The sequence below is a fragment of the Canis lupus genome, chromosome 15, assembly GCF_011100685.1.
Source record: "Canis lupus familiaris isolate Mischka breed German Shepherd chromosome 15, alternate assembly UU_Cfam_GSD_1.0, whole genome shotgun sequence".
Classification (NCBI taxonomy): Eukaryota; Metazoa; Chordata; class Mammalia; order Carnivora; family Canidae; genus Canis; species Canis lupus.
The window spans coordinates 35,266,625-35,293,602 of NC_049236.1; the positions used below are offsets into that span (position 1 = coordinate 35,266,625).

Sequence of the window (26,978 nt, forward strand, 5' to 3'; positions counted from 1 at the left end):
CCAGGATCCTGACCTGAGCCAAAGGCAGATACTCAACCACTGAGCCACCCAGGTGCTCCACTATCCCTTAATTTTCATATAAGAAACCTGAGGAGGTTAGCAAAGTAGCAAAGTCCTGAGTTTTACTCAATGTCTTGAGTTGAGATTTGGGAATTGAGGTTCATTTTCTCCTGTAAATTATCCAGTGCTCTTAAAAGCAACCATGTGGTTCCATAATCCTGGCGTATTTCCCCCAATACCATTAATTGTTCTAAGGTGGCTGCTAAACAGTACCCAAAGGCCACCTGCTCAGGGGCTCATGGAAACTGGTTGACTAAAGGCAATAGAGCCTGAAAAGCTGATCACTGAAGCTGCTAGCTTTCCATCCAGAATACAGAGGGGCGTTGCACTGCCTTTCACCCCATCCAGATACAATCAATTCCGGAGAGCCCACCTCTCCCTGAAGGTCTTTTGCCTATAACCCATTCTCTGGAACCAATCTGGGTATTAAAATTCCTTTGTTTGTAAGCAACAACGACAACAAAATCAATGACCTTGGTTAGCTCAAGGAAGTAAGAATACATTGGGATGGATCCTGGGATAGTTCACAGGTCCAAATAAACTATGAAAGAACCCAAATTCAGGAAATAGGAAATCTCTGCTGACCTCCTCTCTAGAGAGCTGCCATAAAAGCCATCCAGTTCTGGTGACTCTTAGCCTCTGTCGCCCTCCATTCACCTTTCAGTTTCCCACAAGAAAATCTGTCAGCTCAGCTCAGCTTTAGGTCTTCCCCTGCGGATCAGCTATGTGAGGTGAGATCATGAAGCACAGACATGACACAGTGGCAAGGGGGTAGACCAGGAACCACCCAACAGAAGTGTACTTCAATCACTCACGTTTGGAAGCTTCTATTTTGCAGTTCATGAACGATAAAGGTATGGGCAAAAAAAGCACAAAAGACACTGTTTAATCAAACAATTTTAATCAAATTAATAGGAAGCAGTAAAAGTGCAATTGCCTGAAGATCCCCATATTTCACATTTCAAACTGTTTTCCATTGTCTTTACTTGTAAGGTGTTGCAGGTGGGACCCACTCTTGAATCTTCTTTCTTGTGGTAGAATAAGGTACATATTGTTCTGGAGTGCCACTCACATTGAACTTATGGTTTGTCCAGATGAATTTACGAGCAACAGGTGGTTTTACTGTTGGAGGATCATCGGTCATACAGTGAAGCCAACGATGCCTTTAAGAGGAAGAGAAAGACAGTTACAAAGACGCAGGGTGGTGTGGTGGGAGGAGCACTGAGCGGGAAGCTCTGGGGCTATACTGGTGGCTTGAGCTCAAATCTCAGCTCCCCTCACTTGCTAGCTGAACTGCTATATGCCTTAGCTTTTTCATTTTTTTTAAATTTTTATTTATTTATGATAGTCACAGAGAGAGAGAGAGAGGCGCAGAGACACAGGCAGAGGGAGAAGCAGGCTCCATGCAGGGAGCCCGATGTGGGATTCGATCCCGGGTCTCCAGGATCGCGCCCTGGGCCAAAGGCAGGCGCCAAACCGCTGCGCCACCCAGGGATCCCTGCCTTAGCTTTTTCATTTGAGCATCCTGACTTCCCAAGGATGATGTAAGGATTAAATGCCCCTAGAAAAATTCCTGTGTACAGTAGGTACACAACAAAACGTTAGCTATGCTTTTACTGTTACTGTATCTCATCATATGGAGGACACTAGCAATTTTAAGATGCACATTAGTTTATGTATCTGTAAGGAAAAAATGCTACCAACTAACTCACACTACTATTGATTATAATATGTACCCTAATTTTAGATGTAAAAAGGTATTTCCAAACTGATGAATACACTATTGCTATTAGATGCTAGAGGCTGCTCTGGGATTTCAGTTTGCTCAGGCTGCTCTGGTGATGGAGCTTTAGCTTAAAATTCAACAAGGCTCCTGCTGAAGAAAAGGTCTCTGTGTGCATCTTAAATTCAAGTTTAAGAGCAGGTGTTACAGGACATACGATTTATTATATTAAAAACATTAAATCACAGCCGAAAATTCACAAGTATTTCAGTTTTAAGTGTTTAACAATTTAATTTCAAAGGAAGCTGGATGCCTGGAGTAGAAAGGAAAGAGACCAGTGATGCTGCTACTAACGGCAGAGAAAGAAGGAATAAAGTCCAAGGGACAAAGAGTAGAACTGAGCAGGAAGCCACTCTGAGTTTATATGGCACAGGAAGTAGAGAACTCACACCAGATCTCCCAAGGCTGGGAGCTCAAAGACAGGATGATGTTAAGGGAAAAGGGAGTAATGGGTGGGAACAAGCAGAGAAATGTGGCTCCAAGGGAAAAAAAGAGATTTTTCAGCTATACAGAAAAGGGCAAGTGGAGGAGGTTTCAGTAAAATAACTAAAACTAAAGCTAATGAGAAAAGGTTATGGGCAGCCCGGGTGGCTCAGCAGTTTAGCGCCGCCTTCAGCCCAGGCATGGTCCTGGAGACCCGGTATTGAGTTCCACATCGGGCTCCCTGCATGGAATGGAGCCTGCTTCTTCCTCTGCCTGTGTCTGTGCCTTTCTCTCTCTGTCTCTCATGAATAAATAAATAAAATCTTTAAAAAAAAAAAAAGTTTGTGATGCTATTTAAGAATATTTGCTAGCAGTAACTGATAGGTATAGAGAGGTAATTGGCCAAAACCAATTAGCCTCTCCTAAGAGAGGAGATAAATTACTATTACTGTTGCTCTATTTGTTTCTAAAGATATACCATGATCAGCTAGCATAATAAAAAATGATGTCTCTACACACTGGGCTGGTGTCTTTTTTTTTTTTTTTTTTTTTTAAATAGGTACTTCCTAAAGTAAAATCCTTTTTATTTATTTTTTATTATTTTTTTAAGATTTTATTTATTTGAGAGTGAGAGAGAGAGTAAGCATGAGCAAGGGGGTGGGGGAGAGGGAGAAGGAGAAGCAGACTCCTCACTGAGTAGGGTGCCTTCTGCAGGGCTTGATCCCAGGACCCCAAGACCATGACCTGAGCGGAAGGCAGAAGCTTAACTGACTGAGCCACGCAGGCACCCCTAGGCTGGCGTCTTATATTCTCCAGCATTAATTGGGGACTAGTGAAAGTGATGTGGACCAATAAACTGTGACTATGAACACAAGCTCTGAACCTCTGAGATGCTGGCAGTGAGACAGGCTCCACTAGTCACTCAAAGGAGGGATTAGCTGTCAAAACGAAGGTTGTTACTTACCAAGGGGCTTTATGTAAGCAGAGATATTTAACTTTTACCTTGTGGAGGCAGGTTAAGTAATTAATTTATTCTATTAAAATAAAAGGAAAATGTATTAGAATAATTGCTGTCAAGACTCTTAAAATTTAAAATGATATTTAAGAAATCAAGAGTCCAAATCTTATATGTGCCTGTTCAGCTACACTAACTGAAAAAGACATATACGACTCTATGTTCCTTGCTGCATTATTATTTATAATAGTCAAGATATGGAGGGAACTTAAGTGTCCATCAATAAATGAATATAAACAATGGAATATTACTCAACCATAAAAAAGGAATGACATCTTGCCATTTGTAACAAAATGGATGGAACCAGAATGTATTATGCTAAGGGAAGTAAGTCAGAGAAAGACAAATACCGTATAATTTCACTTATATGTGGGATCCAGAAACCAAAAAAACCCAGAAACAGACATATATGCAGAGAACAAACTTGTGTTTGGCAATGGGGAGGAGTGGGGCAAATGGGTGAAACAGGTGAAGGGGATTAAGAGGTACAGACTTCCAGTTATAAAATAAGTAAATCACAGGGATGTAAAATACAGCATAGGAAATATATAATCAATAACACTGTAATAACCTTGTATGATCACAGATGGGTGTGCTGAGCATTTCATAATGTATATAAATCTCAAATCATTGTTACACACCTGAAACTAATATAATATGTCAATTATGCTTCAATCAAAAACAAACAAAAATAAAAATCTTTGGGGTACCTGGGTGGCTCAGTCAGATAACCACCTGCCTTCAACTCAGGTCATGATCTCAGGGCCCTGGAATTGGGCCCTGTGCCAGGCTCAATGCTCAGCGCATAGTATGCTTGAGATTCTTTCCCCTCCTTTTCCCTCCCTTTCTGCTTCTCCATCTGCTTGTGCTCGTTCCTTAAGTAAATAAAATCTAAGGGAAAAAAAGACATCAGAGGATGAAGAACAGTTTCAGAAGAAAATGGATGATTTGAATAAAAATACTAATTTTCCAGAAAGCCAAGAACTGCTCCACCAAGAAACTGAGATGGATGCAGAGTCCAGGAAAAGCAGCAGGAGAAAAAAAGGGCTGGAGCAGTTGAACTCATGAATAGAACAGGAACTGAAAGATAAAGTTAGCCAATTAATATTAATGGCTGAAAACCTAAAGACCATCCCCTTCCCTTATTTCCTTAGAGGTCACACTTGTATCATGTGAACTGGGAAGCTGAGCAAAAGAGCGAAGCAGAAAATGGCAATGACCCCGTGTATCGGGCAGAAGTTGAAGTGTGTCACTGATGATGCAGACTTCAATGGATCCTTTCAAAGTCCTGAAGAGGAAAACCAATAAATAGCCAGAAAATCGTGGGAAGAAAAGCAAATGAATTAAGAGCTTACAGGACAAACAAATCTCCAAACTGAGGAAGCATCTTTGCAGCATGGAAATTCACAGCTTGAAAGTGAGATTAAGCAGCTGAAGCTTCAAATTACATTAAGAACATGTCATGCAACTTCAGGGAAAATTATCTTAGGAGGAAACATAATACTTAGAAATAAAGAAGAAACTTCCCAAAGTGTGCAGAAACATAAACTCCACATATCAGATTCACAACCTCTACAAGGTGGCAGAACACACAGCCAAAGAACTGGAGAGAAACACTTCCTACTATCGAAAGGAGATCCTCTTCCATGAGAAAAGAGCCCAAGAAAGCTATATAGCAGTTGTGTTGATTGGGAGAAAACTCAAGAAGCTAAGACAAGAAAAATGATCACAACAGGCAAATGGACAATATGAGGTCCAACTTCCAGACTTTCCCAAGTGGTCCTTTTACTCCCGTTGTCCATCTGCAGCCCAGAGACCCAGAAGTGTCAGGGGATCCGTTATAGCATCAGTCCCCTCAGGAAGGAGGAGGGAGCTCTGAGGCTCCAGGACCTGGAGTCACCTGCACATCTGACTCAGCTCACAGCAGTCAGATCCTGAACACCTACAACCATGGCACATCTGTATGTGTTTTCTTCTTTAAAGTTATTTTGATTTATCTGTTTTTGTTTTAGCTACTGTTATTTAATTGGAGCTACAATTGCTCCTATTCAAATAGAAACAGCATTATAATTTTAAGATAGTATTTTTCAAATAAAGATTTAATTTAAAAAATGTTAATAACAAGGAAAGTTTAATTTTCCCTTTCAGAAAATTTTCCGGCAATAAAATCTTACCAGATAGCAGCAATTTTTTTTTTTGTTTTTTTTTTTTTAAGATATTACATATTGGGGCAGCCCAGGAGGCTCAACGGTTTGGCGATGCCTTCTGCCCGAGGTGTGATCCTGGAGCCCCAGGATCGAGTCCTGCATCGGGCTCCCTGCGTGGAGCCTGCTTCTCGCTCTGCCTGTGTCTCTGCCTCTCTCTCTCTCTCTCTCGAATAAGTAAAAATCTTAAAAAAAAAAAAAAAAAAAAAAAGGTTTTACTTATTTATTTGCGAGAGGCACAGAGAGAGAGAGAGAGAGAGAGAGAGAGAGGCAGAGACATAGGCAGAGGGAGAAGCAGGCTCCTCGCAGGGAGCCCAATGCGGGACTCGATCCCTGGACCTCAGATCATGCCCTGAGCCGAAGGCAGATAATCAACTGCTGAGCCATCCAGGCATCCTGATAGCAGCAAATTTAACAACAAAAATCTAGGCAGTTTTGTATCTTTCTTCTTCTTGGATAATATAAATTATTAATTTTGGGAATCAAGGCTGGCTTCTGATCATAATGTTCATGTTGCAGTGTTTCTAGTTAACATCATTGGGCATAGAAATTCCAAAGAATTTTTTCAATTTTTCAAGAAATGGGTAGGAGGGGTGCCTGGCTGGCTCAGTCGGTGGAGCATACAACTCTTGATCTCAGAGTTCTGAGTTCAAGCCCCATGTTGGGTATAGAGTTTACTTAAAAAAATAAATAAAAATTATTTTAAAAAATCATATGAAAGACTAAAGAAAAACATGATTGCTTTTTGAGGTAAAAATATACATCACACTAAAATGATTATTTGTCCTACTTTAGTTTATGAAACATACCCATACATACCATTCAAGTCACTTATTTAATACTAATGTAGGTATTTCAAATTTTAATATGTTTTTTTTATTTTTATTTATTTATGATAGTCACAGAGAGAGAGAGAGAGAGGCAGAGACACAGGCAGAGGGAGAAGCAGGCTCCATGCACTGGAAGCCTGATGTGGGATTCGATCCCGGGTCTCCAGGATCGCGCCCTGGGCCAAAGGCAGGCGCCAAACCGCTGCGCCACCCAGGGATCCCTATTTCAAATTTTAAAACTGAGTAAACAGAATTGAAATGACTTTCCCAAGATCCCACAGCACATATGCCACAAAGCTGAGGTGTGAACAAAACTTCCCAATGGTTGAAAAGAACCATTTAGCCAAGAAACTTAAATTATAATCAAGAGATGAAACTGGATTAGGATTATGATAGCATTTAAGTATCTGCCAAAATCCTTAGATCCATCTAACCCCAGGATGGGAATGATAAATTTAATGTTTAAAAAACAAAAATAGTTCATTGTAAGACAGCCAACTCAAATATTGCTGGCTCAGTAACTGTAATTAACTGTATTTAATTAAATACAATCTGAATCAAAGTCCTAGTAGGGTTGGACAATTATAATTCTAAGGATCAGCTAAAAGTCTACCCAAGAAAATTTTGAAAACTCACATCAGGAAGGCTGGCATTACCAGATATTAAAGGCTCAAAACAGAATGGTAAAAAAAACTAGTTAAAAAAAAAGTACAGGGATCCCTGGGTGGCACAGCGGTTTGGCGCCTGCCTTTGGCCCAGGGCGTGATCAGGAAGACCCGGGATCGAATCCCACGTTGGGCTCCCGGTGCATGGAGCCTGCTTCTCCCTCTGCCTGTGTCTCTGCCTCTCTCTCTCTCTCTATCATAAAAAAAAAAAAAAAAAAAAAGTACAATAATAAGACAGAATAAAGGTCCCCAAACAGACTATATATAAGGTAAGAATGGCAATGGCATATCAAATTACTGGGGAAACTAAGTATTTATCAACAAATTATGCTAGATGTTTAATTTTGTTGAAAAAAAATCAAGTTAGATTTCCTAAGCTATATATCAAAATAGATTCCAGACAGATTAATAATGCTCAGATACAACATGAGGGAATATTCATATTCATAATATATAGTGATATTTATAGAATGTGAAGAAACATTTCTTTTTTAAAAAAAATGTTATTCGAGAGAGAGAGTGAAGGATAGAGAGAGAGAGCACAAGCCAAGTGAGGGATAGAGGGAGAGGGAGAAGTAGACCCTCTGCGGAGCAGGGAGTCTATCTGAGGACCCTGGATCAGCCAAAGGCAGATGCTTTTGACTGAACTGAACCACCCAGGCACCACATGAAGAATCATTTCTTTTTTTTTTTTTTTAAAGATTTTATTTATTTATTCATGAGAGACACAGAGAGAGAGGCAGAGACACAGGCAGAGGGAGAAGCAGGCTCCATGCAGGGAGCCCGACGTGGGACTTGATCCCAGGACTCCAGGATCACACCCTGGGCTGAAGGCAGTGCTAAAAAGCTGAGCCACCTGGGCTGCCCTGAAGAATCACTTCTAAGATTAATATTAAATCCAAAAAGCCATAAAGAAAAAAAGTGTAATTCTATTACATAAAAACAGAAATGGGGGATCCTTGGTTGCTCAGCAGTTTGGAGCCTGCCTTCGGCCCAGGGTGCGATCCTGGAGTCCTGGGATCGAGTCCCCCATCAGGCTCCCTGCGTGAAGCCTGCTTCTCCCTCTACCTGTGTCTCTGCCTCTGTTTCTCTCTGCATCTCTCATGAATAAATAAAGAAAATTAAAAAAAAAAAAAACAGAAATGTCTATGTCTTAAAACTCTGCAAATAAGATTAAATGATGAGGTTTTGGCTCAGGTTATGAGCTCAGGGTTGTGAGATTGAGCTTGCTTAAGATTCTCTTTCTCAGCAAAGAAATAAAAAGTTAAAGTTAAAAACAACAACAAAACCCAGGACGCCTGGCCTGGATGGCTCATCCGTTGAGTGTCTGCGTTTGGCTCAGGGTGTGATCCTGGAGTCCTGGGATCAAGTCCCACATTGGGCTCCCTGCATGGAGCCTGCTTCTCCCTCTGCCTGTGTCTCTGCCTCTCTCTCTCTGTGTCTCTCTGATGAATAAATAAATAAAATCTTAAAAAAAAAAGTTTCATGAAAGAGAGAACTGTGACTTAGACAAGAATAATACTGATAGAGGTCATGATCGATGTAGGACATATTTGGAAAGTAAGCACAAAAAAACCTGCTGATAGACTGGATATTAGAAAGACTTGTGAGGATGACTCTTCAGTTTCTGGCTTGGCTAAACATGAGTCATCTAAGGGCTTACGAACATTCTGCTTGAGAGGTCTGTTTATCTGCATTGGACATTTGAAGACATCAAAAAAAATAAAATACACTGCATTTATAAATGTGACCTAAAATGTTGAAAGGAATGTAATTACCTAAACTTGCAAATGGAGACAATTGTTTACGAGATTTTAATCCTTTCCATTAGAGTTTATCAAACATTCATCAAACAAGAGGAAATAATTGTTCTTTATTTTAATGCAAAAATGTTCAATTTACTAATCTTGTTATCCTATTTATAAACTGGACCTCAAGGCTTAAGAACAACTAGGTTTTAAAAATTGCAGCTGTAACTCTCAATAATAGAGAACAATCTGATGGTTACCAGAGAGGAGGTGTGGGGGATGGGTGAAATAGGCGATGAGGATTAAGGAGTGCATTTGTGGTGAGCACTGGGTGATGTATGTAAGAGCTGAATCACTATATTGTATACCTGAAACTCATAACAAGGCATGTTAACTGGAATTAAAATGAAAACTAAAAAAAATTTGTGATAATAAAAATTGCAGCTGTAATAAACAGCCTATTAATTTTAAAGCCAAATTCCCATTAATCCTTTATACATCAAATGCGTCTCAGACACTAAAAACCTCAAACTGACAAGTAGAATATTTAGTGGACTAGGGGAAATGTCTGTGACTTATTGAGAAGAAGGAGATAGCAAACAGAATATTATATATAATAATGATATATGTATATATATATATATATATACACACACATACCTATATATAGTTACTTATAATCATAAATCTTCTAAAAAGGTTATGATTAATAAATTACAATCTATTCTCCACACTGTGACCCTTTCAAAATATTCCTTCTCTATTCAAAAGCAGATCCTCAAATATACATTCAATTAATGAATGAAATGTTAACAGTGCTTGTTTCTGGGCCAAGGAATTAGCGTTTTTGTTTTTACCTCACATATCTTTGGATTTTCCAGGTTCTCTATAACACTTGTACATTTTTATAATCAGAAAAAAAATTAGGAGTGATTGTAATGATTCATTACACGGAAAATTGCATGGAAATTGTAATTTCCATTACATGGAAAATTCAGGGAAAACCCTGAATATGATTATGAACACAACTACTACCTAAAAAATTATTAAAAGACTAAAGGAAATATGCCAAGTATTGACAGTGGTGGTCTCTTACAGGGCTATGCAGATTATCCTTCCCCATACCAGATTCTTTAAACTTTTCTGATCTCTCACATTTTTTTTTTTTTTTTTAACTAGGCTGGGCACCCTGGATGGAGCCCTACATGAGGCTTGACCTATGACCCTGAGAACAAGACCAGATGAAGAGCTGGGCACTCAACCAAGCCACCCAGGTGCCCTTGATCTCACTGAAGAAAAAAAAAAAAAAAAAAAAAAGACTTATTTATTTGAGAGAAAGCAAATGAGTATCGAGCATGCAGGTGGTGGGATGGGCAGATGGACAGGGAGAGACTCCTCAAGCAGGTATCTGCCCTGAAGAGCATGGAGCCACACCCTGAGATCATGACCTGAGCCAAAATCAAGAGTCAGAAGCTCAACCAACTGAGCCACCAAGGCACCCCATGAACTAACTAACTAACTAACTAACTAACTAACTAACTATTTATTTATTTATTTATTTATTTATTTATTTATTTATTTATTTATTTATTTATGATAGTCACACACAGAGAGAGAGAGAGAGAGAGAGAGGCAGAGACATAGGCAGAGGGAGAAGCAGGCTCCATGCACCGGGGGCCCGACGTGGGATTCGATCCCAGGTCTCCAGGATCGTGCCCTGGGCCAAAGGCAGGCGCTAAACCACTGCGCCACCCAGGGATCCCCGAACTCTCAAATTCTTAAGAACAGACTCTCCATTTAGATTCAATGAAGTTCATATTGCCAAATCACATGAACACTTTTCTGTCCTTATTCTATGAAATCTCTCAGCAACAATTAATACAGCTAGCCTTCTCATCTTGTTGAAATGCTATTCTCTCTTCCTTTCCTTTTAACCTTGCTAGCTACTTTTCTTCTTTGCTAGCCCGATCTTTGTCCTAAGCTTCAGATTTACATACCGGCTGTTCACTTGACATATTTCTTCTCTGACAGTTATCTCAAACTGACTACTTCCAAAAAAGAGGCTTCTAACTGAATTATCCACTCCCTATCCTACCTTTCTCCCAGTCTTCCCATCTCAATGAATGGTACCACCATCTATCCAACCTCTCAAGTCCCAAACCTATGAAGCATCCTTGATTCCTACTACCCCAAGCAATCCCCCCAACTTGCACCCTACTTTACTACAAGGCATTTAAAATATCATATACTAACTGAAAAAAAGCTGACCACAAGGAAAAGGAATTCTCACAAGAGCAAAACATTTAATTTCACCATGGCCCTGGAAAAATCTTTAAGAAAAAATTATTTTGTTAAAAAATGGAAATTTTCAACATATGCTATTATTTTTAAAAGAATGTTTTTACATATTATTTCAGTAACTTAATCATTAATCCTAATAAGAAAAATCATTATCAAGAAAATCAATAAGGAGATACAGACTCTAATACACTGAAGGAGAAAAGACGTTACTTAGAAATGAACATAAGGTGCCACCAAGTGGGAAAAAAGTATATACATGGTAGAGAAAAATCTAGGCAAGCCCTATTTGCTTGTTATAACTGGATTTAAAAGATTTCAGGTCCCAACACTTCACAAAAAAGCATCTTTGTTTCTCCTGATAAAAGCAGAAACAGTAATTTTATACTATTATGCATAGAAGAGCCTAAACTTTTCACCAATTTACTCTCAACATTTAATCTTGTCAAATTGCATGTAGATACTAATTACTCACTTGGTTTATCAGTCACTGATTCTATACAAAAGCTAACTAGCATAAATATGAAAAAAAAAAAAAAGAAAATAAAGACTTTTATGCATTACTATCCGGACGGCAGCAATTAGTTTAAAAGAAAGATAAGGGATCCCTGGGTGGTGCAGTGGTTTGGCGCCTGCCTTTGGCCTAGGGCGCGATCCTGAAGACCTGGGATCGAATCCCACGTCAGGCTCCCGGGTCTGCTTCTCCCTCTGCCTGTGTCTCTGCCTCTCTCTCTCTCTCTATCATAAATAAATAAAAATTAAAAAAAAAAAAAGATAAAATTAAGGACAATCAAAAGTGATATAAGACAGTATTTGTATATAGTTGCCCTGACACAGGTCTCCTAAAACCCTTATAAATTCCTTTTTTTTTTTAAATTTAATTTTATTTTTTTTTCCCTTATAAATTCCTAATAAGAGCAGTCAAGAGTAGCTTTTGTTCTAACAAGGTGACTGTGACTAGGCTCCTAGATGGTCCTGGATGAGGTTAGTCACCAGAAAGACCAAGCCATGATCAAAAGCTAGGAATTTTCTGCCTCACCCCTTCCAGATCAATCTATAGCTGGCTGATCAGAAGCACAGGTGACAATCTGGGTTTATGAGTGGCATCTGGACAAGAGGTAAAGTAGCGCAGTGTTGTGGGGCTGAAACCTTACCTGTGGGATCTGACGCTATCTCCAGGAAGACAGTGTCAAGAATGAGTTAAACTGTAGGACATCCAGCTGGTGTTAGAGATTTACTTGTTGTAGGGGAAAATTTCTAAAGCTTGGTGACCAGAAGTGTCAGAGTGAAGAGTTTTGTATAAGTAGTAAAGGAGACTCACAAGAGAAACACATAGCAGGGAAGAACAGAGTTTTTCCCTAATGAGGAAGGAAAAGATTAAAGTTTTTATCCCCTTTCATCCTTTCTCCATGAGTGTGGGCTGTATTTACTGGCTCACTTCTAATAACTAAAATACAACATAAATGTAGGATGTCACTTCTGAGATTAGGTTTTAGAAAGACTGGCCTAATATGTATTGTGCTAACTATACTTCAATTAAAAAAAAAAAAAAAAAAGACAGGCACCTGGGCACCTCAGTTGGTTGAGGGGTCTAGCTCTTGGTTTCACACAGCCCATGGTGAAATGTATGTTTCTGCACAGCGAAATAAAAATGGTAAATGCATTAAAAAAAAAAAAAAAAAGGTGTCATCTCAAGGTTCTGGGATCGCTCTGCATTGGACTCCACACTCAGCACAGTCTGCTTGAGGATTCTCTCACTCTTACTCTGCTCCTCCTCTGTTCTCTCTCTTAAATGTTAAAAAACAAAACAAAACAAAACAAAACAAAACAAAACAAAAAAACAGAAAAGAAAACTACTTACACACAAGGCTGTGTCTTCCATCTCAGGTGATCTCTTTACTTGCTCTCAGGAAGCCACATCCAAAGATGGCCTTGTGGAAAGGCCCACAGGAGAGAGCACAGAAGCAAATCTTGGAGGTCTGCCTACAGTTCATGTCAATGAATTTGGCCATGGATCCTTCCCAGATTAGACCCTGAGATGACTGCACCCCAAACAGTATATTGAGTGTAGCCTTGTGAAAGGTCCTAAACCAGAGGTATCTAGCTAAATTGCACCAATTCCTTATCCACAGAAATTGTGAGATACTGTTTATTGTCTTAAGCTAAATTTAGGATAATCTGTTATAGAATAATGGATAACTGAAACAGTCCTAAAACACAACCTGCATCACCAGCACCTTAGTCCAGCCTCCAACAGCTCATACAACTACATATAATAGTTTTCTAAGTGATTAGCCTGTTTTCACTGTGCCCTTCCTCATTCTTCACAGCAATGACAGAGATGCATGCATGCATGTATGTATATATTTATTTACTTATTTAAAGATTTTATTCATTTATTCATGAGAGACAGAGAGAGAGAGGCAGAGACACAGGCAGAGGGAGAAGCAGGCTCCAGGCAGGGAGCCCGACATGGGACTTGATCCCGGGACTCCAGGACCAGGCCCTGGGCTGAAGGCACTAAACCGCTGAGCCACCCATGCTGCCCGACAGAGATGCTTTTAAAATGCAAATCACACGCAGTAATTTTTTTGGACATTGCTCTTACCAACATATTTATGGATGTGTCCCTTCAGACGAGGGGAATAAAAGCAAAAATAAACTATTGAGACTACACCAAAATGAAAAGCTTTTGCACAGCAAATGAAATCATCAAGAAAACAAAAAGGCAACCTAGAGAATGGGAGAATATATTTGCAAATGATATATCCAATAAGGGATTAATATCCAAAATATATAAAGAATCTGCACAGCTCGACACCAAAAGACCCCAAACAATCTGATTAAAACATGGGCAGAGGACCTGAACTGATACTTTTCCAAAGACATAAGGATGGTCAACAAATACATGAGAAGATGCCCAGCATCACGAATCACCAGGGAATTGCAAATCAAAACCACAACGAGATATCACCTTATAGCTGTCAGAATGGCTAGCAACAAAAAGATGAGAAATAACAAGTGCTGGTGAGGATGTAGAGAAAAAGGAATCCTTATATGTTATTGGTGGGAATGAAATTGGTGCAACTGTGGTGGAAAACAGTATGGACGTTCCTCAAGAAATTAAAAATAGAGGGGCACCTGGGTGGTGGTTAAGTGGTGAAGCGTCTGCCTTCAGCTTAGGTCATGATCCCAGGACCTTGTGATGGAGCCCCACGTCAGGCTTCTCCCGCTCCCTCTGCCTGCCAAGCCCCCTGCTTGTGTGCATGCATGCTGTCAAATAAATGAATAAGATCTTTAAAACAAAACAACAACAAAAGAAATTAAAAACAGAATTACTAAATGATGTAGCAATTCCACTACTGGAAAGAAAATGAAAACACTAATTCAAAAAGTACATGCACCCCTATGTTAACTGCAGCATTATTTGCAATAGCTAAGACATGGAAGCAATTCAAGTACCCCTCCCCCCTGCCCACAGATGAATGGATAAAGATGTGATATATATACAGTGGAGTATTAGTTATATAAGACCAGGATCTTACCATCTGTGACAACATGACTGGACTAGAGGGTATTGTGCTAAGTGAACTAAGTCAGACTGAGAACAACAAATACCATAAGATTTCACAAATAACATACAAAACATAAAAAAAAAAGTAAAAAGCAGAAGCAGACTTATAAATACAGAGAACAAACTGATAGTTGCCAGTGAGAGGGAGATAGGGTGATAAAGCAAAATAGGCGGACTGGGAAAATAAATAAATAAACACACACACACATTAACATACATACATACATAAATGGAACAAGTGCAGTAATGAATTATAACCCATTATTAAAGCAGGAGTTCATACTGACATAAAATGGGTAGACTGAAAGTCTGAGAAGTAATGGGATACTTATATAACTTCAAAGTACCTCGACACAAAATGCTAATTAACTGCAAAGGGAAAACTTTAGAAAGGAAAAACCAGACAGAATCACCAAAACTTTAATTCAAAACTTGAATTATTCAAGTGAGAGAACTTATCATCAGTAATGGGACAAGTCAAAATAGGGTGCCACCTAACAGAATGCAACAAGAACATGACGTTGTTTCTGTGACATTCCTGCCAAAGATACATAGCCTGCATCTAGTCATAAGATGAGATCGACGGACCCCCACTGGACGACTTTCTGTAACCGCCTGTAATTTTCAAAACTGTAAAGGTCATGAAAATAAAGGTAAAGCTAAGGAACAAATCTAGAGGGAGACTAGACAGAGTAAGATCCATCTGAAATGCGCGATTAGATCTTCTGGCTATGAAAGACCTTGTTGGCACAACTGATGAAATGAAATGGGGTCTGAAGATTAGACAGTAGTGGTATGCCATTGTGAATTTCCTGACTTTGAGAGTTAAACTGTGGTTACACAGAATATCCTTGTTTGTAGGAATCACACACTTTTGAGTATTCAGGTCATCCCTTTGGCAACTTACTTTGAAATGACTCAAATACTTGTAACTTTTCAGAAAGTTCAGTAGGACTGTTCCCAATTTTAAAAAATTGTAAAACAGATCACATCCTGCTTTACCTTCCAGTGACTTTCAAAGAAATTTAGAAAAAAAGCCAAAAAACCATGGCTTACCACATCTGCATAATCTAGGCACTAGCTGTCTCTCCTACCTCATTATCTACAATCTTCCTTTCATTCGTTCCATTCCAGCCAAACTGGCCATGTTGCTGTTCTTTGAAGGCAAGCAAATAAATCTCAACATACAGGGTTTTGCGCTGTGGTTCCTGCTGCCTGGAGCTCTTCCCACCACCTCCCTCTTCTCCGGCTTGCTCCCTCCCATTTCCAAACATCATTTCCTCAAGGAAGCATTTCCTAACCTCCAAATAAAACAGCCACCAGATCTTCCCATTACTCTTCATCCCTTTATGAATGCCAGCTTCGTGTTATCTTCCTTGCATTTATCACTGCCTAAAACATGGAATGCATTTGTTTTTCTGCCTTCCCCGCAATCAGAGCAAGAACTTTGTTATACTACCAGTGCCTACAACATTTCTTGGCACCTGGTAGGTATGCAATAAACAGTTATTTGAATGAGTAATGATGATAAATTGGGTTTGCTATTCACTACTTTATATGTAAGATAATACCTGGCTCTCTAATTAAAGATACATCAACCCAACTTCAAATTTATTCATGGATCAAAGGTAAGAATCCACAAAGTTAGAATTCCACAGTGTATTACACTCAACAAAGGGGGTTATGAGAAACAAACAGCTGAATTTGTCCAACAGCACTTCTCCCTACATCATAAGCCTTTAAGCTTCCCTTACAAACAAGGGTCATGAAAAGTATGCAGCCCTTAGGAAGATTCTCTCCACAAAGAAATTCAGCTTTATATCCTCAACTGCCCTCAGGCTCCTGCTGGAGTGATGTTATTTTCTACAGCTTTCAACCTCTTTTCCAAGTGATCTCAGGTCATATAAAAGAACTTGCTTGGCTGAATAGTATTTTTATCTTCTCATAATTTTTACTACTTTATAATTTTAAATGTTTCATCACATAATTTAAATCAATTCCCTCCCGCCCCCACATCACAGTCACCCAAAATACAGACCATGAGCACCAATTTAAAGACGAGTCCTTTGAGGAGATAGATCTCAATCCATCTGAGATCTGAACAAGACCGCCCACTGACCTTCTGTATCCTCCAAAGACCAATCTTGCCCCGAAAAAATCAATTAAACAAATAACTAGGACACCTTGCCTCCTAAAGTCAAATCCCACACTAAGACCTGGGACTCAAACAGTGCCCCTGACATATAAAATGGCCCTTCAGAGAAAATAGCTCTTCTAAAATCAGTCTCTCAAACTTTAACAGAACCACAGACTGTTACTGCCCATTGAAAAAAGCAGAGGCACCTGGATGACTCAGTCGGTTAAGCATTTATTTGACTCTTAATTTCGGCTCAGGTCATGATCTCAGAGTCATGGTATAGAGCCATGAGTCAGGCTCCATGCTCAGCGTGAAGTCTGCTTCAATTTCTCTCTCTCCTTCTCCCTCTTCCCCTCCCCCCTGCTTGTGTGTGCACATTCTCTCAAATAAATAAATTTTAAAAAATAAAAAGAATACAAAATCCAGCCTCAAATGCAGAATCACTACTGCGTTCTCATGTTAAGAGCCCATGAGTTTTATTACAAAGACATAATCCAAGACAGGCATACCTCAGAGAAATCGTAGGTTTGGTTCCAGACCAATACAATAATGCAAATATTGCAATAAAGCAAGTCAAAGGAGTTTTTCAGTTTTCCAGTATATGTAAAAGTTATGATTATGCTGTAGCCTATTAAGTGTGCAACAGCAGTATGTCTAAAAAAAATAAAACCAACATATGCCTTGATTTAAAAATACTTTATTGCTAAAAATACTAACCATCATCTGAACTATTAGGGAGGTTTGTTTTTTTAGTTTTTAGGGAGTTTTAATTTTTTGCTGGTGGAGGGTCTTGCCTCAAAGTTGAAGGCTGCTGATAGTGGGATGGCTGTGGCAATTTCTTAAAATAAGACAGCAATGAAGTCTGTCACACTGATTTGACTCTTCCTTTCACAAATGATTTCTCTATAGCATGTGATACTGTTTGACAGCATTTACCCAGAGTAAAACTACTTTCAAAATTAGAGTCAATCCTCTTAAACTTGCCACTGCTTTATCAACCAAGTTTATGTAATATTCTAAATCCTTTGCTGTAATTTCAACATCTTCACAGCATCTCCACCAGAGTAGATTCCATATCAAGAAACTTCTTTGTTTGCTCATTCATAAGAAATAACTCCTCATCTGTTCAAGTTTAATCATGAGATTTCAGTAATTCAGTCACATCTTCAGGCTCCACTTCTAATTCTAGTTCTGTTGCTATTTCTACATTTACTTCCATGGTTACTTTATCCACCGTCTTGAATCCTCAAAACCATCCATAATCAATAGGTTGGAATCAACTTCTTCCAAATTCCTGCCAATGTTGATATTTTGAACCTTTCCCATGAAATCACAAATATTAATGGCATCCAGAAAGATGAATCCTTTTGAGAAGGTTTTCAATCTACTCTGCCCAGATCCATCAGAGGAATCACTACCTATGGTAGCTATAGCCTTATGCAACGTATTTCTTTAAAAAGACCTGAAAATCAAAATCATGCCTGATATGTGGGCTGGAGAACAGATGCTGTGTTGGCAGGCATGAAACAACATGAATCTCACTGTCCATCTCCATCAGAGATCCTGGGTGACCAAGTGTATTTTGAGAAAGCAGTAATATTTTGAAAGGCATCTTTTTTTCTGAGGAGTAGGTCTCAACGGTGGGCTTAAATATTTAGTAACTATGTTGTAAACAGATGTGCTATTACCCAGGCTTTGTTGTTCTACTAATAGAATACAGGTAGATTTATCATAATTCTTAAGGGCCACAGGATTTTCTGAACAGTGAATGAATACAGGCTTCAACTGAAAATCATCAGCTGCATTAGCCCCTAATAAGAGAGCCAGTTTATCCTTAGGAAACTTCAAAGCCAGGCACTGGGTTCTCTTTAGCTATGAAAGCCTATAGCATCTCTTCCAATAAAAGGCTATTTCTTATACATTGAAAATCTGTTTAGTGTAGCCATCTTTACTAATTATCTTAGTTAGGTCTTCCAGATAACTTGCTGCAGCATCTAAATCAGCACTTGATGCTTCACCTTGCACTTTTATGTTATGGAGAGAGCTTCTTTACTTAAAACTTTATGAGCAAAATTCTGCTAGCTTCACTTTTCTTCTGCAGCTTCCTCACCTCTCTCAGCCTTCATAGAATTGCAGAGTTAGGACCTTGCTCTGGATTAAGCTTTGGCTTAGGGAATGTTGTGGTTGGTTTGATCTAGCCAGAACACTAAAACTTTCTCCATATCAGCAATAAAGCTGTTTCACTTTCTTATCATTCTTGTGTTCACTGGAGTAGCACTTTTAATTTCCTTCAAGAACTTTTCCTTTGCATTCACAACTTAGCTAATTGTTTGATACATGAGGCCTAGCTTTCAGCCTATCTTGGCTTTCGATATGCCTACCTCACTAAGCTTTATCATTTTTAGCTTGTGATTTAAAATGATAGATGCACAACTCTTCCTTTCACTTGAATACTTAGAGGCCTTTGGCGGGTTATTAATTGGCTTAATTTCAATATTGTGTCTCAGGGAATAGGGAGGCCTGAGGAGAGGAAGACAGGGGAGTGGCCAGTTGGTGGAACAGTCAACACACCCAACATTTATTAAGTTTACCGTCTTATATGGGTACAGGTATACCTGTATCATGGTCTTCAAATGACATCACTGACAAGCGTCAAAGTTAATTACTCCAAATAGTACACGAGAGGTTCAAACTGGTTGTAGATGAAATCGGACAACTGTGTTTTTGCTTAGTTCACAATATATTTTTAAAAAACTATTCTGTCCAATCAAGTAGCCTATTTAAATTAAATTAAAAATTCACTTCCTTAGTCACAGTAGCCACATTTCACAGTGTCCTGGGCTACCTTTCTGGACAGCACAAACAGAATATTTCTATCATCAGAAAAAGTTCTACTGGATTGGGCTGTATTTAAATTGACAAATATTTTAAATTAACATTTAAAAAACAAATCTCACAATGAAATATGCATTTCTACTTTCTCTTGAAAAATCCTATCTAGAGACTGTTGGCTGGATTCTCAGCTGATGGAACTGGGGAGTGATGAATAGCACTGCTTCCCTCTTACAGAGAGTGTGCTTTTCGGTCCTTTAGATCCCCACTACTCCCTACAGTCTCACACTGTACTTCACTCACTTATGTTACATGCCTGGACTTCCAAGGTATGTCTTGGAATGGAAGTGAATAGAGCCTGAAACGGTTTCTGATGATTAAATTCAAGTAAAATAAAATGTCACAGTTAACCTAATACACTTATTTTTAGTTTTTGGTGAAATTTTCTAGACTGACTATAACAGATTATCTAAAGTTTAATGGTGTATTAAACAAATGTCATTATCTTAGCAATCTATGATATAGATTATAAGTACTTGGCTTTGAAATATTTTATATAAAATTTGATAATTCAAATAAAAGCATTTAGAATTCTATGTCAAGATAGGTATACTATAAAATTATAGTTTTTGGAGACCTAAGGAATTTGAGGGCTCTCATTTTACAGATGAGAAAACTAAGATCCAGAAAGGTTAAAGAACTCGCCCAAAGTCAAACTGCCAAATATTCAGAGTCACAATTCTTTTTGGCTTTCCCTTCACCCACAGCCAGGTGGTAATGTGGCATACTGTTTTTCCCCAAAGACAGGCACACCATTACATACACCACCATATAATGTGATGTTGACATGTCTCCATTAAGAGATAGGAATCGGGGCAGCCCGGGTGGCTCAGTGATTTAGCACTGCCTGCAGCCTAGGGTGTGATGGAGTTCCATGTCAGGCTCCCTGCACGGAGCCTGCTTCTCCCTCTGCCTGTGTCTCTGCCTCTCTCTCTCTGGGTCTCTTATGAATAAATAAATAAAAAATCTTAAAAAAAAAAAAAAAAGAGAGAGATAGGAATGTTCTTTCATTAAACTTGGGCAGAGTTTTCTAATTTCCTCCACCAACGGAATGCAGAAATGATACTGGATGATTTCCATGACTAAGTCAGTTAAGACAATAGGGCTCTGCCAAGTGCTTTCTCTTAGAGCACTTGCCTGAGGAAGCCCAGGTGACCTGAGGGTATTCCAACCCAATGCCTCAGCTATGTCCCCAGCTGACAGCCAGCACCAACTGCCAGATAATGAGTAAGTCTTCAGATGATTCTGATATCCAGCATTTGAGTCTTCTACCTGACATTGTGAAGCACAGATAAGCTATCCTGACTGTGTCTTGCCTGAACCCTTAAAAACTATAAGAGATAACTACTTGTTGCTTTAAGACACAAAGTTTTAGGGTTGTTTATTACAGTCACCATACCTGGGACAGATGCTTTCAGAACACCACTGACTTTTATAAATAGATATTCAATAAATATCTGTGTAATGAAATAAATACTGCCAAGCCAAATAAAATAGAATGTTGACTTAGTTTACCATTCAGGGGGCACCATGCTTCCATCCACATCCCAAAATGTGTTTTTGCCATTCATTTCAGTAGTATATATAACCCATCGGTGACGACCTGGATGGAAAGATCAACATTTATAAAGATGTGAGGAAATAAAGACAACCTTAACAAAAACGAAAACAAACAAAAAGCATAATTGCATATCAAAGACAACTATTTTCTATTAATAAAAGACGTTTTTGTGTTCTTACAGAAGAGAAATGTTAGAATCACCTAACTCTGGAAAATGAACAAGGGGTAGTGGAAGGGGAGGTGGGCGGGGGGTTGGGGTGCCTGGGTGATAGGCACTGAGGGGGGCACTTGGTGGGATGAGCACTGGGTGTTATGCTGTATGTTGGCAAATTGAACTCCAATTAAAAAAATTTTTAAAAAAAGAGAGAAATGTTAGAGGAATAGCACCCTGGATATATTAGTGGAGGCAAGTCTCAGGAAGTGTATGGTATGCTTTTATCAATAGCCTGGCAGCTGTAAGAGCAAAATCCCTACACTAGGGCTGAGACTCATTCTGTGGGTGGAGAACTCTTGCTTCCCCCCTGTTCTTCTGTGAACGGAGTAGAGGAGAGTAGGGGGATGTGTTCCCAGCTGTTCAGGGTATGTAGTAGAGAAAAAGCTCTTCCTGAGACTGGGGCAGAAGAAATGTTTTCACAAGCAATCATACTCAAATTATATGCTTCCATATAAATATTTTAAAATGACCATCAGAGATCCTTTTGGAAATTGATGATTATATATAATAAATAAACATTATAAACAATGGTTATATAAGTAGGACAGTTCATGTCATCAAAATAGTATGGCAGCGTTCTTTATTTAACAAATTTCTGTGGAATAGTTAGGGGCCTAGCTACAATTTACACGACTGTTTCTATTGGGTCCTTAAGTTGAGGAGAGACCTGGATTCTAATCAAGACTCTGTTACTTATTATCAATGGACTTTAGGCAAATTTTATGAGCCTCAGTTTCTATGTCTATTAAAAGTGGGTGAATATAGGGGTGCCTGGCTGATTCAGCTGGTAGAGCATGAGACTTTTAATCTCAGGGTTGTAATCTCTACACCATGCTGGGTGTAGAGATTACTTAAAAATAAAATCTTAAAAAAAAAAAAAAAAAGGTGGAGGACTATACATACTACATATTCAGGTTGCTATGAAAATTTAATATCACACACATACATCTAGTTTAGCACTGGTCAAAAAAGTGCTCAATAAATATTAATTCTTTCCACTCCTTCCTTACTGCCCCTACGACCCCCAATTAGAAAATACTGAATTCATCTCTATAATGGATTTTAAGCCAATAAACAAAAAGTAATCTGCATTTACTTTACAGAGTTGTTTTTTTTTTTTAAAGATTTTATTTATTTATTCATGAGAGAGGCAAAGACATAGGCAGAGGGAGAAGTAGGCTTCCTGTGGGGAGCCTGATGCAGGGCTCTATCTCAGGATCCTGGGATCACAACTGGAGCCAAAGGCAGAAGCTTAACCACTGAGCCACCCAGGTGCCCTCAAAGTTTTCCTAAGTAAATATCAACTAATGCTAATTAAATATGGCCTTATCTAGTAAAGGAAATACAGATTTTCAAGCACAGCTAGAATCTTCTGGAGCACAGGTGCCTTTGAGGGCCCCCTCTGGGACCCCTCTGGTGTTAAGGCATTTGCCAGAGCCTCTCCCTGCAGCCCCTCAGCAGCTTCTTAACCACCCTGAAGCCTTCTTCCAAGTCCTAGACCAAATGGAAACTATAAAGATTTTTGAAGGGAAAAAACAAAATTAAGATTTGCTTCTTTTATTAGAGAAACCAATCTTGAGAATAAGCAACTACAAGTAAACTATAATCCAATTAGGCAGGGAAATGTGAAGGCAGAGGAGAAAACCTTGGAAAAGGTTTCACAGAATTAGGTCATGATGATAAAAATGGGCCTTAACAATCTCACAATAAACATTTATCAAAATTTTAAATATATATATTTTTTAAAGATTTAATTTATTTATTCATGAGAGACACACAGAGAGGCAGAGACACAGGCAGAGGGAGAAGCAGGCTCCCCAAAGGGAGCTCGATGTGGGACTCGATCCCAGGACCCCAGTATCACACTCTGAGCCAAAGGCAGACGCTCAACCACTGAGCCACCCAGGCACCCCTAAATGTACTTTTTACACTCAGGAATTCCACTTCCAGGAATTTATTCTTACAATACTTAAATGAATATAGATGTAGTTACAAGCAAGTCACTGCAGCTTTTTCTTTCTTTCTTTCTTTTCTCTTTCTTTCTTTCTTCTTTCTTTTCTTTCTTTCTTTCTTTCTTTCTTTCTTTCTTTCTTTCTTTCTTTCTTTCTTTTCTTTTCTTTTCTTTCTTTCTTTTTCTTTCTCTCTCTCTCTTTCTTTCTTTCATTTTATTTATTTATTCGTGAGAAACACAAGAGAGACACAGGCAGTGGGAGAAGCAGGCTTCCCACAAGGAGCCAGGTGCAGGACTCAATCCCAGATCATGCCCTGAGCCAAAGGCAGACGCTACACCTCCCAGCCACCCAGGCCTCCCTGCAACATTGTTTCTAATAGCATAAGGCTGAAGGTAATCCAAATGTCTATCAATAGTGAAGTACTTGAAAAAGGAATGATTTCTTCCATACAGTGGAATACTACGTTGTTATTAAAAAGAAACTAACTTTTTTTAAAATAAAAAAAAAAAACACCAACAAAAATCCAAACAAAGAAGAATGCTGTAGATACATCCAATTTACCATTATGGAAAAATGGCCCATGAGTTTTAAGTAAAAATATTTCCATTTACAAATAATATGCATAACATAATCCCATGAAATTAAAAAAAATGTATGTTGGTTATATAGTCACTGAAGAAGCTCCTTGTACATTATGGAACAAAAGAGTTAAATCAAGGCTCAATCTCACTCTCATTATTTACTAAAAAATACTGTACTCACCAAAAAACTGCTTGTTGTCTTCATAATATTTGTTTCCATATTTGTCTTCCCCCACTAAGGTACCAACCCTCACATCATTCGTCCTGTGAATATCCAAAGAGAGAGAGAGAGAGAGAGAGAGAATTTAGTATGATCCTTTGTCCAAAACACAAATTTATGAGCAGCCCGGGTGGCTCAGCGGTTTAGCGCCCCCTTCAGCCCGGGGCGTGACCACGGAGACCTGGGATGGAGTCCCACGTCGGGCTCCTTGCATGGAGCCTGCTTCTCCCTCTGCCTGTGTCTCTGCCTCTCTCTCTCTCTCTCTGTGTGTTTCTCATGAATAAATAAATTATTTTTTAAAAACCCCACAAATTTAAAAGAGTTGAGTATAACAAAGGCTGCTGCATCGACTAGTAAAATAAGACCTGGGGCGAGTCAGCAGTTGTGCACGTCTAGCCTTCATCTCCAGGATCAAGCCACCCACTGCTGAAGAGCCAGCTTTCAAGGAAGAGCTCTAGGATCCCCCGCTCAGGTCGCCCCCAGGACCACGCAGATACAGAGAAAGATAGAAAGGACAGATCGACTCCACTCACAGTCCTAAAATTACACTAAGTATAGAGATGCAATATCTTCAAATTACGAGACTACTTTGATCTATTACTCCAAGGCCAAGAGGCACTGCGGTTAGCAGAAACCCTCAAGGAATCAGGAGCCCGAAGTAGTTCATCTTCAAAGGATCCGAACGTCTCCGGGCTTTCACTCGGCTCTGGGTCTCTGGAGGAGCGGCCGCTGCTGCTCCTCCACCTGAACCGATGTCAGGACTAGGCGGGACCCTGACCATCATCTCGGCCAACTGTTTACCGGCCGGAGGAGGAGGAGGCAGCTGGAGGCCACGAAGGCACACACTTTGCCAAGGTCAGAGTGTGGGGCCACGCGCGCTGCGGTCCGGGAGGCCGGGCAGGGCTGCCGCACCCACGCGCCCTCGACTCTTCCAGTCTCCACAGCTGGCTCCGATCCTGCCTCAGGGAGACTCCTGGACGCACGCCTCGGCCTGGGGAAGCAGCGCGGAGACTGACGGCCGACTGTCCTTGACAAGACCTGCGAGTTCTCCCAGGGGACGCGGCCCGGGCCTCCTTCCACGGACTCACGCACACTCCCGGGGGCAAGCGCAGGGCTCCGGCCGCCTACCTGAAGAAAACGCGTAGATAGCCGCGGAGGCCGCCGTGGCCGCTGACCTGCTGCAGCCCCCGTTTCAGGACCTGCAGGAGCTCCATCTTGCCCCGTAGGCCCAGCCTCCCCCGCGCGACGCTCAAAACGCACCGGGCGGAAGCCAACCCGCGGCAGCGCCGTGCCGGCCACAAAAAGTTCCTGCTCGCGCATGCGCGCCAGATCCGCGGGGGATGGCTCTACGCATGCGCGGAGCGGCGGAGGGCGCTCGGCTGGTTTCCATGGGAAACGAAGGCGCGGGAAACTAAACAGTTTTCAGGGGCTGTGCTAGGTTGCCGGGCTGGTGCTGGAGAGCTCGCCTAGCCTAGGCCTTCACCGGTGGAGGTTGCTCCTTTGGGAACCTCGGTTTCCTCGCCTAAAATGATCTGCTCAGACTACTTCAGAAATCCTTCCTAGCGCCAAGAGTCTTTAGAAACGACTAAATTTCGACTTCCTTGTAGAGCACGAATGACATTAAATACATTCGATACACTAGTGTAGGGATCGAGGAGCAGGTATCGAAAGGCGTTAGGTTACTATCTGCTCTCAAGGATTTAGTTGCAAAGTTAAAATTCAGAATTTAAAGACTTAAAATTTTCTTAGACAATTAAATCGTGCATATTTACTTAAAAATTTTAAATAATAGAGGATACTAAATAGTATTCTAATATTCCAGGAGGTATTTTATGATTATACATAATATGCTTTAAAACTTGTATTCCCCTTTTTTCCCTTCCTTACTTTTTTTTTGTCCTTCCAGTTTATTTGATGAAAAAACAGGCAGTTTCTCCAGTAGAGTGTTCCATAGTCTGGGTTTTGTTGACTGTGTCCCTGTGTTCCTCTATCCCCCCTCTCGCCTGTATCTGTGATTACACCTAGGTGCTGGACCAGATTTGTGTTTATTTTTTATGTTGTTAGGTATATAGGTTATAGGTGATGGTATCTTTCCATCAGAAAGCATACACAGTGTCTGTTTCACTTTTTGTGATTTTTGGCAGACAGTGGTGAGCATTGCCTAATAATTTCATTTTTTCATTAGCCACAATTCTTTTGTAAAGAGTTCCCCTCAACTATCTGGTTCCTGATAGTTCATATAGGAAAGGCGAGATAGGTGCTTGATTCTCTCTTTTAGGTGTTTAAAATTACAAATTGGTTTCCTGGCATCTTTTTTTTTTTTCTTTTGTGGCAAAAAACACAACATCCTAATCATTCAGGTGTATGCCCTGGGCGGAAGGCAGCGCTAAACCACTGTGCCACCGGGGCTGCCCTATAGTCCGTACAGTCTTGGTAGATTTTATTTCCATTTCAACATTATTATAGGGCAGCCCTGGTGGCTCAGCGCTTTAGTGCCTTCAGCCCAGGGCCTGATCTTGGAGACCCGGGATCAAGTCCCATTTCGGGCTCCCTGCCTGGAGCCTGCTTCTCCCTTTGCCTGTGCCTCTGCCTCTCTCTCTGTCTCTCATGAATAAATAAATTATTTAAAAAAGCAAAATAAAACATTATTATATTTGATTTCAAGGACTCTTTCTTGATCTCTTGTTGCTCTTTTGTCACAGTACCCTGTTCTGATGCTTGTCATTAACTTGATACTAGGATTATTATTATAGAGCCAAAGAAACCTAAAGGCATAAGCAGAATCCATTCAGGTAATATTGCCCTGCTCATGTGAACAAAA

At 39.9% G+C, this 26,978-nt stretch overlaps 1 protein-coding gene across 1 annotated transcript; it reads right to left on the reverse strand.

Moving 5' to 3' along the window:
• Nucleotides 1-939: 939 nt before the first annotated feature.
• On the reverse strand, nucleotides 940-25,443 carry NDUFA12 (NADH:ubiquinone oxidoreductase subunit A12). The gene is made up of 4 exons (XM_038558667.1): nucleotides 25,286-25,443; nucleotides 24,119-24,201; nucleotides 21,145-21,232; nucleotides 940-1,223 (listed from the first exon to the last, which is right to left on the reverse strand). The coding sequence occupies exons 1-4, from the start codon at nucleotides 25,369-25,371 to the stop codon at nucleotides 1,043-1,045; spliced, it is 438 nt and encodes a 145-aa protein (XP_038414595.1). The 5' UTR covers nucleotides 25,372-25,443; the 3' UTR covers nucleotides 940-1,042.
• Between the last annotated feature and the right edge of the window lie 1,535 nt (nucleotides 25,444-26,978).